This window comes from Giraffa tippelskirchi, chromosome 7 (assembly GCF_054371585.1).
Source record: "Giraffa tippelskirchi isolate mGirTip1 chromosome 7, T2T-mGirTip1v1.2.pri, whole genome shotgun sequence".
NCBI classification, from domain to species: domain Eukaryota; kingdom Metazoa; phylum Chordata; class Mammalia; order Artiodactyla; family Giraffidae; genus Giraffa; species Giraffa tippelskirchi.
This window is the reverse complement of record NC_137281.1, coordinates 6,793,365-6,807,795: the sequence shown is the minus strand read 5'-3', so window position 1 is coordinate 6,807,795 and position 14,431 is coordinate 6,793,365. Positions and strand designations below refer to the sequence as shown.

Here is a 14,431-nt window from a genome sequence, read left to right as displayed (position 1 = left end):
CTGGTGCTCAGTGAGCGATGAGCTCTGGGTAAAGGTCTTGCTGCATTCGTTGCAGGTGTAGGGCTTCTCTCCCGTGTGGATGATGTGGTGCTGGATGAAATACGAGCTGTTGCTGAACGCCTTCCCGCAATCATTACACTTGTAGGGCTTCTCTCCAGTGTGAATTCTCTGGTGTAGAATGTAGTCAGAATGGTAGATGAAGGCTTTCCTGCATTCTGTGCAGTTAAATGGATTCTTCTCTACAAAGGTCCTTTGGCATTTGAAGCTCTTTCTTGACTGGTCCACTTCTGAGGCCTCTCTCCCCCAGGCACTTTCTGCTTCCTGATGAAGGCTGAGGTCCTCTTGAAGCTTCTCCTAAGCTTGTTGCAGCCAAGGCCCCTCTCCCCATGGGTGTCTTCCTTGGGAGTAGCGAACAACCACCTCAAACGCCTCTTCTCCTTGCCCTGGTCCTCCAGTTGACAGCCACATGTACAGGACTCCCCCAGCTTGGCCTCTCCAAGCACTGCCCTTAAAATTCCCTCCATCTTTGCCACTGGGGAAGCCACCTCTTCAGAAATACTCTTTTTTGGAAGCATCTCCTGATTAGTTGCAGAGCTTGTCTCCAAGTCTGAAAGAAATGGAAAATATCAACTTCATCTATCCCAGGACAAAAGAAGCTGATTATTTAGATATGGCATTGTAATCTCAAAAAGATTTCAAAGTTCAATTGCTGGTTCAAAAGGCATGAGGTAGACGCATATTGTGACACAGAAGGATGGATTCAGTATATTCTAAACACAAAAAATTGAGTGGCAAAGCAGTTTATGTGCATAGTGGTTTCTTAGCCATAATGTGTAACACATTTTCACAGATCAATAAGACAAAGAGAAATAGTCTAATGAAACAGTGAAGCAGGAATGTGAACAGACGTGCTGTAGAAGAAAAACAAGTGGCTGATAAATATGTAAAAAGATGCTCAACATCAGTGGTAGTCTAAGAAGTTGTTACTCAGATGCCATTTGATACTTTTTAGATTGGAAAATATTAAAAATATTCAGTGTTGGCAAAGGAGGATGGTAAGAGCATTCTCATACCATTGCTGGTGGGCGTGTGCAGGGAAAGAGTTAACACAGAAGGTCCACTTTACTCAGTTTTTGTTTATCTCTGTAACCATGGCAATGACACTTGGCTAAGCTCTGAGCACTGAACTCCTGGGACGTTTACATAGCTACAGGTTAATTATCTTTTTCTGTGTGCTCGAAACCATGGGTCAAGATGTACTAGGCTGTCAGCACTGTTTACTGTCAGTGGAGGATTCATGACGTACATCTGGTGCCTGGTTTGTGGTCCTCACCACGGCCAGTTATGTAGCTGCTGCTGCTAAGTCACTTCAGTCGTGTCCAACTCTGTGCAACCCCATAGACGGCAGCCCACCAGGCTCCCCCGTCCCTGGGATTCTCCAGGCAAGAACACTGGAGTGGGTTGCCATTTCCTCCTCCAATGCACAAAAGTGAAAAGTGAAAGTGAAGTCACTCAGTCGTGTCCGACTCTTCGCGACCCCATAGACTGCAGCCTACCAGGCTCCTCCGTCCATGGGATTTTCCAGGCAAGAGTATTGGAGTGGGGTGCCATTGCCTTCTCCCGTTCTGTAGCAGGTATATACTAATGTTGGGCTTCCTAGGTGGTGCCAGTGGTAAAGAACACATCTGCCAATGCAAGAGATGTAAGAGACACACGTTTGATCCCTGGGTTGGGAAGATTCCCTGGAGGAGGGCACAGCAACCCACTCCAGTATCCTTGCCTGGAGAATCCCATGGACAGAGGAGACTGCCGGGCTACAGTCCATAGGGTTGCAAAGAGTCAGACACGACTGAAGCAACTTAGCACGCACACACATAGGCTAATGTTAGAGCATCTTTTCACGTGCCTGTTGAACATCTGTGTGTCTTTGAGGAAAATGGCTATTGGGATCCTCGGCCCACTTTTCTTCTTGTATTTATTTATTTGGCTGCACTGGGTCTTAGCTGCAGCACTCAGGATCTTTAACTGCAGCAGGCAAACTCTTAGTTGCAGTACGTGAGATCTAGTTTCCTGATCAAGCAGGGAAACTCACTGGGAGTGTGGAGTCTTAGCCACTGGACCACCAGGGGAAGTCACCCTATTTTTAACGAGATTGTCTTTTTATTATTGAGTTGTATGACTTATCAGCCCCTTGCCAGACATATAATTTACAAAATTTGTCTTGTGTTCTGTGAGTTGCCTTTTCTTTGCAGTGTCTTTGAAGCACAAAAGTTTGAAATTGTGATGGTGTCCGATTTATTTTTTCTTTCGCCGCTTGTTCCTTTGATGTCATATCTAAGAAACCATTGCCTAATCCAATGACATCAGGATTATTTTCAAAATTCCACATTGCATTTAGTTGTCACATCTCTGGGGGTAAGCCCACCACCATCCACCCGTTTGGTGATTTTTCTAGAAGGATTTACATGACTCAATAAGTTGAATGCCCAGTTAAAGTTTCTACAGCAAAGTATATAACAAATATGTGTGTGGGTAAAGGGCTTCCCAGCTGGTGCTAGTGATAGAGAACCTGCCTGCTAATGCAGGAGACCTTAGAGACCTGGGTTTGATCCCTGGGTTGGGAAGATCCCCTGGAGGAGGGCATGGCAATCCATGCCGGTATTCTTGCCTGGAGAATCCCATGGACACAGGAGCCCGGTAGGCTACAGTCCATGGGGTTGCAAAGAGTCGGACACGACTGAAGCGACTTAGCACGCAAAGGCTAGAGAGATCACACGTGGGCTTCTGAGTCATCCTCTCTGCAAGGGTCACGTGGATGTGCTTTTCTCTACCTATTTGAACTTCAAAGACACGTGGGAGATGTTCTCATCCATGGAAACCCACTTGAGTCTCAAGAGTCCAGAGTTCTCTAACTTAGTCCTCACAAGAAACTCAGTGAAGTGGGTAATATTAGGGTCCCACTTTACAGATAAGCACCAAGAGCTTAAGTCACTTGCCCACAGTCACATGGCTTGTCAGTGGCGGAGCTTGGATTCGAACTCAGAGAGTCTGGCTCCAGGGCCCACACTCTCTCTGCCACATGAACCAGTGCAGTAATAGTAGCTCAAGCAAGCAGCCGTGAAAGCACCAAGAAGGGGCAGGTCACTCAGCCTGGAAGTCAGGGAAGGCCTCCTGGAAGAGGTGACCTGTATCCTTGAGGAACAGGAAGGTGTTCGCCAGGCAGACAAAGCAGGGAAGGATGTTCCAGGCAGAGGGAACAACATGTGTGAAGACCCAAAGTGGGAACACACGTTCAAGTTCAGGGAGGGCCAGGGGCTTTGGTGAGTGAGGTTAGGGCATAGGGTATCACCACGGGTGGATGGTGATGAGAGATGTGGCCAGAGACAGACGGGCTGGACCATGGAGGGCCTCGCGTACCAGGTGCGGGCTAGGACTCTGGACCATGGAGGGCCTCGCGTACCAGGTGCGGGCTAGGACTCTGGACCATGGAGGGCCTCGCGTACCAGGTGCGGGCTAGGACTCTGGACCATGGAGGGCCTCGCGTACCAGGTGCGGGCTAGGACTCTGGACCATGGAGGGCCTCGCGTACCAGGTGCGGGCTAAGGACTCTGGACCATGGAGGGCCTTGCGTACCAGGTGTGGGCTAGGACTCTGGACCATGGAGGGCCTCGCGTACCAGGTGTGGGCTAGGACTCTGACTCGGGGCACTGGGGAGCCACAGGAGGGCTGTGGGCAGGGTAGGGAGGGGCTCTGGGACTGTTTGTGAGATGAACCACAGGGTGTAAGACCAGAAGCTGGGAGGCCGGGGAGGAGGCTGGGGGGAGGCTCCAGGTAAGGCTCACTGAGGCCTGAGCCAGGGCTGTGGGTGGGGGGGACTCGGCAAAAGAGAGGGGGCAGGAGGGACAGGACTGGGGCCTGATGTGATGAGTGAAGGGGAGGGAGGGGGCAAGTCCTGGTCCCACAACAGGATGGACAGTGATGGAAACAGAGATGCTTCAGTCCCCCCCTCTGATGAGGTTGTGGGCTAGTAGGGGCAGAAATCTGGCTGCTTCCTGTCTCTTAACATGTCAGGCCAGGTTCCACTTCTGGGTACCACAGTGATAACCACTGGAGCCTATTCTGAGTGTGGGGTTTCCTGGGTGAGAGGTGCTGGGCTGCCGTCTACGTGTTAACTCACTTATTCTTCCCAATTCCAGGTATTATCATCAACCCCATTTTGCAGATGAGGAAATTGAGGTACACAAGGGCTAAATGACTTGCCTGAATGTCACAGAGCCAGGAAGCAGTGGAGCTTGGATTCAAATCCAGGGCCCACAGTGATGGCCTGTATATTACATTCCCTCACTCTTGAATAACCATCACTGATCACAACAGATGGGGTGGGAAGGTGTCTCACACCTGCTAGACACACTTACCCACCTGGACAGATAACTTGCTGGGTTTCTCTCCTCTCCATCCTGGGCTCTTCCCCTCACTCCAGACGGGAGATCACATCGGGTTTGGCCCCAGGAGACCCTGCCCCTGGAAAAGACACAAGACTTGGCCATGGATGCCATGGTTACAGGGAGGCCTCAGGGCTGGGCCCCAGGCCCTGGGTCTACCGAGGAGATGCATGCATTGGATGCCTAATGATTGGAACATCTAATGGCCAACACAAAACTTGATTACTGAGTGCCTACTCCATTCCAGAGAGAGCCTGAGCCCCAACATCACTGTTTAAGCTTCCAGCTCCGTGTTTAAGTTGAATGCAAAGTGCACACCACATTTCGAAGACTTGACATGGAGAAAAAAGAAAATGATCCCATTAATAATTAATAGGCTGATTATGATGTCAACATGTGCCCACATGATCATACTTTGGCTAGATTGGGTGCCACAAAACAGATAACTAAAATTCATCTCACCGATTATTTTTTTCAGGCCTGCTGTCTTTGGGCTTCCCAAACAGCTCAGTTGTAAAGAATCTTCCTGCCAATGCAGGAGATGCTGGTTTTGATCCCTGAGTGGGGAAGATCCCCGGAGAAGGAAATGGCACACCACTCCAGCATTCTTGCCTGGATAATCCCATAGACAGAGGAACCTGGTGGGCTATAGTCCATGGAGAGTCGCAAAGAGTGGGACATGACTTAGCAACTAATCAACAAACAATTCCTCTCTTCCTGCATCGGGGGGAAGTGTTCCCCTCACCAAATTATGCCCCCAGGGACCTCAGCACGTGACCTGATTTGGAACGAGGGGCTTTGCAGATGTAATTAATTACGATGAGGTCCTAATGGATTAGGGTGGACCTTAATTCTAATGACTAGGGTTCTTGTAAGAATAGAGACACACAGATACATTGGGAGGGAAAAAGGCCAGGTGAAGACAGAGGCAGAGATTGGGGTAATGCGAGTACAGGGAAAATGAAACAGAGGTTTCATTCTATGAAACAAACAGACTCATAGACATAGAGAACAGATTTGTGGTTGCCAAGGGTTGGGGGTGGGGGGTGCGGGAGGGAAGCACTGGGAGTTTGGGATTAGCAGGTGCAAACTATTATATATAGAATGGATAAACAACAAGGTCCTATTGTATAGCACAGGGAACTATATTCAACATCCTGTGACAAACCAAAATGGAAAAGAATATGAAAAAGGATATATATATATGTATAACGGAGTCACTTTGGTGCATAGCAGAAATTAACATTGTAAATCAACTATATTGCAATAAATTTTTTTAAAAAAGCAGAAGGCAGGGGCACTGGCTGAAGGGTCGGTGGGACAGGTAGAGGACTCGGGGCCTGGGTATGCTGGGATTCTGGGAGAAGCCATTGGAGAGACAGATGAAGGGGCCACTCAGCAGGGGCCCGGGAGAGGAGCAGAGAGGACCCCAGTGAATGACTGCCCACAGTTAAGCAGTGGGTGGGCATAGAGGCCATGAGAGGAGGGCAGGGGGCAGAGCCTCACCCAAAGAGAGAAGGTTCTGGTAGTTCTCCAGCATCACGTCCCGATACAGCTCCCTCTGGGCAGGCCCCAGGTGGCCCCACTCCTCCAGGGTGAAGTCCACCGCCACGTCTTTGAAGGTCACTGATTCCTGCAAGCGCCAATGTTACATCACAGAGGGGCATGTCTTTCTAGAATCCTGGAGTGGGACAAGCTATGGGTCAAGAGCCTACCACTTACTCTATGGCCTGAAACATTCTGACTCGGCAGATTTGGGATGACTGAATTAAACTGGCCTATGGGAATGTAAAAGGTCAAGGTAGAGTTGTTAGCCCCAGGTGCCTTGGTAGAAAAGCATTAGGGTGACAAAAACTTTTTGGCCAACCGTATAGAACATGGTTCCCCCGTCATTCACATGCTTCTTTACCGCCATCTGGTGGAAGATTGTTATACTACACCAATTATTTCTAGCATATGACAGTTGACTGCCATCTGCGTGTAAATTGCTATAATAAATATACCGATGTATGAGGGAGGATATGCAAATCATGCCATTGAGATGAGGTACCCTTGTGCAGTGCGTAACCTATACACCTGTACGTGACAACCCTGAGAAACACTTAAAAAACTACCAAGTCATTGTGTGCCAGAGCTATTCCTAAGTCACACTCCATCCTAGACTACTACTCTGATCCCAACCCCCTCTCCTGACTCCAAGAATAAGGCTCAGGGGTGAAGCAAAGCCATCACTACCCACTTTACCTGGTAACCAAAAGGCTGCTGAGCGTTAGATGATTGATTTTTAGACCTCATCTAACACTTGACCCAGTTCAGAGCATCCCGAGCCCCACCCTGCATCTCCCAGCTTTCAGAGAAATCCCATCATTGTAGCTCTCCCCCAGTATTGAGAGAGGCAGAAGGTCTTGAGGGCACGCACAGAGGCAGGGAGGCCCTCTAGGGCCCACAAAGTTATCTCCAGGAAGAGGGAGCCCAGACTCACCTGGCCCTTGCTCGTCAGGGTCCTGATGACCATTGCAGGATCCCAGGAATGCATCTCCAAAAGAAAGGACCCAGGCCTGAGTCCACAAAGCTACTAGAGGAAGACAGAAGAGAGAGGGCATCAGTTCTGGCTTGGACAGACAATTTGCCAAAGACGCCTCGTGACAGAGGGGCCCCCGGTCTCCTAAGAGCCAAGGCAAAGGCTCAGGGCAGGCTGCCCGAGGCTTCCATTCTGTAACCATCACCATTCACAATCAAGGGGTTCAGCCCACTGCACCCAAACAACAGCTCTCAGAGAAGTAGCTACAGTTATCCCCAGGTGAGGAAATCTGAGCCCAAGAGGCCAAGGTCATTGCTCAAGGTCACAGAAAGATCAAGTGTTGGAGTGAGAATCAAATCCAGAAGTCTGCTCGCAGAGCTAATTGTTTTTTACAATTTGCTGTGTTAGGTCTTAGTTGCATCTTGTGAGATCTTTCACTGTGGCACATGGACTCTTTAGTTGTGGCCCTAACAGCTCAGTAGTTGTGGCGCACAGGCGTAGTTGTTCCACAGCATATGAGACCTTAGTTCCTAGACCAGGGATCAAACCTGTGTCCCCTTCATTGCAAGCTGGATTCTTAACCTCTGAACCACCAGGGAAATCCCAACAACCCCTCCTTTTTGTGTTACAATTTTTATTTATCTTTTTAAAAATTTTAATAGTGGAGTAGAGTTGATTTTCAATGCTGTGTCAGTTTCAGGTGTACAGCAAAGTGATGCAGTTACACACACATATATATATATGTTCATTTTTTTTTTTAAGGTTATTTTCTCTTACAGGTCATCCCAGAATATTAAGTAGACTTCCTTGTGCTCTACTGTAGGTCCTTGTTGGTTATCTATCTTATACATAGAAGTGTCTTAATTTTTAAATTGTGGTAAAAACACATAGAAAATATACCATTGTAACTATTTGAATATATACAACTCGGTGGCATTTAATGCAGTCACAATGGTGTGCAACCATCAGAGCTATCTAGTTCCAGGACACTTTCATCAGTGCCTTGAAGGGAAACCTTGTGCTATTAACCAGTCACCCTTGAATCTCCCTTCTGCCATGCCAGCCTCCCCCACCCCCCATAATCGCTAATCTTTCTGTCTCAATGCATTTGCCTATTCTGGACATTTCACATGAATGGAACCATATATGACCTTTTGTGTCTGGCTTCTTTCATTCAGCACAACGTGTTCAAGGCTCAACCTTGTTACAGGCTCATCCATGTTACAGCACACGAATCAGTGCCTCATTCCTATTTTATTTTTAATTGGAGGATAATTACAATACTGTGATGGTTTCCCTTTTTAAAAATTTTTTTATCTGGACCATTTTTAAAGTCTTTATTGAATTTATTACAGTATTGCTTCTGTTTTATATTTGGTTTTTGGCCCTGAGGCATGTGGGATCTCAGCTCCCAGACCCCTGGATTGAACCCACATCTCCTGCATGGGAAGGTGAAGGCCTAACCACTGGACTGCCTGGGAAGTCCCTCCTCATTCCTTTTAATGGCTGAGTAATATTCCATTGTATGGATGGACTACATTTTGCAGAGCTCCTTTTACCTGTCCCAAAATCCTGCTTCAGGATCCTGGACTCCTGCTTAAGATGTCATTTAAAGAAAGATTCCAGCTACTGAAACCAAGTTTAAGAATCCTCTACAAAGAGAAGTTGGTGTTCAGGGACTTTCTTGGTGGTTCAGTGGTTAAGACTTGACACTTCCACTGCATGGGGTACGCATCTGATCCCTCATCAGGGAACTAGGATCCCATATGTCGTGTGGCACAGCCAAAAGAAAAAAAAGGAGACAGAGAGAGAGAAGCTGGTGCTCAAACTGTGGTCTCCTGCATTCATCCATCAAACATGCTCTGTGCCCATGTGAGTAACAGGATCCACTTAGGGTTCTGAGGGCAGAGAGATGTGTGAGATGTGATTCTGCCCTCGAGGGACTTTCTGCCTGTGGGGAAAACAGGCGTGGGCAATAGACCAGGTAGTGGGCTGAATAATGGTCCCCAAACATACCCCTAGGATGAACTTTTTAAAAATATTTGGCTGCACCGAGTCTCAGTTGCGGCATGCGGACCCTTAGTTGCAGTGGGATCTAGTTCCCCAACCAGGGATCAAACTCGGGCCCCCTGCATTGGGAGATCAGAGTCTTGGCCGCTGGACCACCAGAGAAGACCTAGGATGAACTTTTTTTTTTTTTAATAAGATTTTAAAGATATTTTTTTTTTATGTGGACCATTTTTAAAAGTCTTTATTGAATTTGCCACAATACTGTTTCTGTTTCATGTTTTGGTCTTTTGGCTACGAGACATGTGGGATCTTGGCTCCTTGACCAGGTTGATCAAACCCACATCTCCCACATTGGAAGATGAAGTCTCAACCACTGGACCGTCAGGAAAGTCCCCCAGGATGAACTTTTGATGTGATTAAGTTAAGCGTCTTGAGAAGGGAAGGCCCTCCTGGATTATCTGGTTGGAACCTAAGGATGATCACAAGGATCCCTATAGGAGGGAGGCGGAGGAGAAGGCGGTGGGACAGACGTAAAGAGGAGTGGAGTCAGAGAGACAAGGCACCACGCTTTGAAGCTGGAGGAAGGGGCCACTAGCCGAGGAATGTAGGCAGCCCCCGGAAGCTGGAAAAGGCAAGGAGATGGATTCTCCCCTGAAGCCTCTGGGGTGGGGGCGGGGCATGGCTCTGCTGACATCTTCAGCAGCCCAGTGAAACCCAGTTCAGACTTCTGGCCTCCAGAACTGTAGGAGAACACTACAGCTCTGTTGTTTGAAGCCAGTAAGTTTCTGGTAATTTGTTACAGCAGAAGTGGGAAACTAACACAGTCCAGAAATAGACTCAGAGCCTCACAGGAGGCAAACAGCCACACACACACATTTAGCTACACAGGAATGCATGCACCTGAGGGCTGAAACCAGTGGGTGAAATTTTCATGAAGGTCTTACACAGTCTTACTCTCCTCACAAGTCACTCATTACTGCACAGTCCCCTTATCCACGATTTCGCTTTCTGTGATTTCAGTTACCTGAGGTCAAGTGTGGTCCAAAAACAGAGTGGAATATTCCATAATGAAACAATTCATCAGTTTTAAATCACACACCATTCTGAGTATTGTGCTGTCCTGCTTTGTCCCACCTGGTGTGTGAATCATCCCCTTGTCCAGTGCATCCTGTCAGATGTTGTTCAGTCGCTCAGTCATGTCTCAACCCTTTTGCAACCCCATGGACTGTAGCCCACCAGGCTCCTCTGTCCACGGGATTCTCTAGGCAAAAATATTGGAATGGGTTGCTACTTCCTACTCCAGGAGATTTTCCTGATCCAGGGATCGAACCCGTGCCTCCTGTGTTGGCAGGCGAATTCTTTACTACTGAGCCACCTGGGAAGCCCCATCCTGTGTGATAGTCACTTAGTTGTCTTGATTGACTCTTGAAGTATCGTACTGCTTGTGTTCAAGTAGCCCTTATTTTACTTAATAATGGCCCCAAAGCTAAAGAGTAGTCATGCTGATGCTGGCCATTTGAATATGCCAAAAAGAAGCTTGAAGGGAAAAGGTGAAAGTTTTCAACTTAATAAAGAAAGAAGAAAAAATTATGCTGAGGTTGCTAAGACCTACAGTAAGAATTAATCTTCTAACCGTGAAATTGTGAAGAAAGAAAAAGAAATTCAGGGCTTCCCTGGCATCCAGTTGTTAGGACACTTTCACTGCCATGGCCCCCGGTTCAATCCCTGGTGAGGGATTATCTTGTAAGCCACGTGGCACAGCCAAAAAAAAAAAAATTCTACCTGCAAAAGTTAGTCACGGTGCCTAAGTGCTTAGTTAAGATGCAAGAGGCATTAAATTTGTACAATGATATTTTTTGAGAGATGACATTCATAAAACTTTTATTATAGTGTATTGTTATAATATACTATTTTATAGTATAAAAAGTAAGAGATTAAAACTCTTACTGTGCCTAATTTATCAATAAAATTTTATCATAGGTACAAATGCTTAGAAGAAAATATGGTGTGAAAATTAATAAAGGGGAACCTCATTTAAAGTGAGGCTTCCCTGGCGGTTCAGATGGTAAAGAATCTGCCGGCAATGTAGGAGACGCAGGTTCAATCTCTGGGTCAGGAAGATCCCCTGGAGAAGAGAATGGCTACCCACTCCAGTATTCTTGCCTGGAGAATTCCGAGGACAGAGGAGCCTGACAGGCTACACAGTTACAAAGAATTGGACATGACTTAGCGACCGAACACGCATAAAACTGGAAAAGATGTACACTGCATCTCCTTCTTTAAGAAATTACCGCAGCAACTAGACCAATGAGAAACCATAATCACCTGGAACTCTCACTTTTCTCCAATGGACTTTTGTTAGAAACAACTCTTCCCGAATTCCTTGTTTTGTTTTTTCTTTATAAAATTAAAGTTCCTCTCATTTGTTGGACTTCCCATGGCTTTTGCTATATCCTTCTTTTCCAGAATTACAATTCTCTGTTATTCCTGAATAAGCCCATTTTGCTGGTAAAATAACTGGTTGTTTTATTCTTTAGTTAACAATGGTATATAGAGGGTTCAGTACCCTCTGAGATTTCAGCCATCCACTGAGGATCTTGGAATGTATCCTCCAACAGGAAGGGGATCTACTGTAATTATAAAATGAAGATAATTTTTAAGCGTAGAAACTTGGCAGACACCACATTAGCCAAGTGATCAAGACCAATGTGACCAGTGATGGCCAAGCTGACATCACAGGCTGCTGGTCTGTTAAGGACACAGCATCATTCCTAAGGTATTCCTGCCAAAAGCATGTGACCTAAATCTAATCACGAGGGAACTTCCAACATGTCTAAACTGAGGGACCGTCTAGAAGTACACAGTCTGTTATTTTCAGGATTGCCGAGATCAATGAAGGTCAAGAAAAAAAGACCGAACTGTTTCAGGTTAACGGAGACTAAACAGTCAGGACCACGAATGCAGTGCATGATATGGGGTTTTTCTTTTGCCGTTTAGGACATTATTAGGACAATTATCAAAGTCTGAGGAAAGCTTGCAGAGTAGCTAATCAATAGTATTGTATGGATGTTCACTTCCTCGTGTGATCGTGATGCAATGGTTTTGGAGGAAACTGAAACTTTGTTTTTAGAAATAACACAGAGACTTTTGGGGGCCGGGGGCACACAGAGACCCAGAGAGAAATGGACAGACGCAGAGATAAAGCAGCAGAGACCTAGGGAGAGAGAGGGAGACAGAATGGCGGTTAGGGTGATGGTGGGAGATTAGCGAGGGGAACAGACGCTCAGGATCAGGACAGGCACCGAGGGCGTGACCGTGCAGAGTAGGCTAGGGCTTTGGGGCTGGACACCCCTGGGCGTGAGCCCAGGTCGACCGCTCATCAGCACTGGGTTCTGGGAGAAGCCACGGAATCTCCCTGGTCTCTTTCTTCACCTGCCAAGTGAAGAACTGGTACATTCTTTCTAGGAAATCGCAACATTTCCGCACTCGGATAGACTCCTCGAAAACAGCAGGCGTCCAGTTCCTGCGCGCTGAGTGGAAGGCAGTCGGCTCTGGGGCCGCCTTCGCGAGCGGCAGGAGGGAGCGGGGCGCCGCCCACAGCGCCCTTCCCCTCCCACCCAGGCGGACTCTGGCCCGCCCCCTACGTGCCTGCCTGCCTGCTTGGGCCAGCCCACACCCAGCTGCTACCTCTAGGGTCCTCCAGGTCCGAACTCACCTGTGCGCCCCCGCGGGTGGTGCACGGCGGCCAGGCCTTCCCACCCTCCTTCGAGCCCCGGAGAGCGCCTGCGCGGTACCACAAGTCATGGTACTTTAAACTCGGTTTCGCAAACTGGACCACATTTCCCGGAAACCATTGCGGCTCACGCTCCTCCAGGCCTCGGGTCTCTGAGAGCGCGGGAATGCTGGGAAATGGAGTCCAGAAAAAGAACGTCGGGAGCGAAAACCGGTGTAAATAACTGCTTTGCAGCTCGTGAAAACATGGTATTTGGGAAATGTATGGCTCTACTGGCACAGTGAGTGTTCCTATTGTAGCCAGAGTCTTTCACTGTCCTCCACAGAAGGCGACGTCATAGGCAAGTTAACCCATCTAACTGAAATATCTCCTACTAAAGCAAAAGTCTTCAAGACACCAACTAACGCTGATGGTGAATGAATCGAGCCTGTTACTTAGTTGTTCAATTTCCCTGGGCAACCGCCTTCCTGTTTGGTTCAGTTTCACTGTAGATGGGGAGATAAAAAATATCCTCTCCGTTGGGTTGTGAGGTTTGAATAGGTTGACATAAGTAACGCCAGTAGAATATGCGATGTAGATTGGGAACACCATCTACGTCAAGTTATTAATAGTTCCCGTCTCTTCATCTTTGTGTTTTCTGTCCCCTCTGTCCACAATATCCTTTCTCTTCTACTTTTGGAAAATTCCTACTTTTCTTGCAGGAAAAGCTCTTACAGCCTCCTGTAGGAAACTTGCCTCTATTTCTATAAGTGAAAGTGGGATCATACTGCTTGCTGCGCAAAAGCCAATAAAGAGACAAGGCTGGTGGAGAAGAAAATGTACTTTGTTTTGGATACTGGCAAGTTGGGGGAAACTCTGCATTCGAATGGGAATATCTTTCCTTTTCTCCTTTGCTTTTCACTTCTCTTCTTTTCACAGCTATTTGTAAGGCCTCTTCAGACAGCCGTTTTGCTTTTTTGCATTTCTTTTTCTTGGGGATGGTCTTGATCCCTGTCTCCTGTACAATGTCACGAACCTCTGTCCATAGTTCATCAGGCACTCTATCAGATCTAGTCCCTTAAATCTATTTCTCACTTCCACTGTATAATCATAAGGGATTTGATTTAGGTCATACCTCAATGGTCTAGTGGTTTTCCCCACTTTCTTAAATTTAAGTCAGAATTTTGCAATAAGGAGTTCATGATCTGAGCCACAGTCAGCTCCCAGTCTTGTTTTTGCTGACTATATAGAGCTTCTCCATCTTTGGCTGCAAAGAATATAATCAATCTAATTTCAGTGTTGGCCATCTGGTGATGTCCATGTGTAGACTCTTCTCTTGTGTTGTTGGAAGAGGGTGTTTGCTATGACCAGTGCATTCTCTTGGCAAAACTCTATTAGCCTTTGCCTTGCTTCATTCTGTACTCCAAGGCCAAATTTTCCTGTTACTCCAGGTGTTTCTTGACTTCCTACTTTTGCATTCCAGTCCCCTATAATGAAAAGGACATCTTTTGGGGGTATTAATTCTAAAAGGTCTTGTAGGTCTTCATAGAACCATTCAACTTCAGCTTCTTCAGCGTTACTGGTCGGGGCATAGACTTGGATTACCATGATATTGAATGGTTTGCCTTGGAAATGAACAGAGATCATTCTGTTGTTTCTGAGATTGCATCCAAGCACTGCATTTCAGACTCTTCTGTTGACTATGATGGCTACTCCATTTCTTCTAAGGGATTACTGCCCACAGTA

At 47.0% G+C, this 14,431-nt stretch overlaps 1 protein-coding gene and 1 long non-coding RNA gene across 2 annotated transcripts; one reads left to right on the top strand and one right to left on the bottom strand.

Annotated features, from left to right (window-relative positions):
- Positions 1-50: 50 nt before the first annotated feature.
- LOC145515177 (KRAB domain-containing protein 4-like) lies at positions 51-12,740 on the bottom strand. Its single transcript, XM_081514945.1, has 5 exons — positions 12,689-12,740; positions 6,925-7,014; positions 5,949-6,075; positions 4,420-4,521; positions 51-607 (listed from the first exon to the last, which is right to left on the bottom strand). The coding sequence occupies exons 2-4, from the start codon at positions 6,976-6,978 to the stop codon at positions 4,472-4,474; spliced, it is 231 nt and encodes a 76-aa protein (XP_081371071.1). The 5' UTR covers positions 6,979-7,014; positions 12,689-12,740; the 3' UTR covers positions 51-607; positions 4,420-4,471.
- Positions 6,126-11,409, top strand: LOC145515206 (uncharacterized). The gene is made up of 2 exons (XR_014060752.1): positions 6,126-7,242; positions 10,954-11,409. It is a non-coding gene; the product is annotated as an uncharacterized LOC145515206 (long non-coding RNA).
- Positions 12,741-14,431: the final 1,691 nt, after the last annotated feature.

What these genes read in the sequence shown, in the direction of transcription:
- LOC145515177 (XM_081514945.1), bottom strand. Translation starts at nt 6,978, where the DNA reads ATGCATTCCTGGGATCCTGCAATGGTCATCAGGACCCTGACGAGCAAG. An exon ending in CCCTGACGAGCAAGGGCCAG is followed by an intron (nt 6,076 to 6,924) that starts GTGAGTCTGGGC and finishes TGGCGCTTGCAG; the next exon opens with GAATCAGTGACCTTCAAAGA. An exon ending in CCAGAACCTTCTCTCTTTGG is followed by an intron (nt 4,522 to 5,948) that starts GTGAGGCTCTGC and finishes TGTCTTTTCCAG; the next exon opens with GGGCAGGGTCTCCTGGGGCC.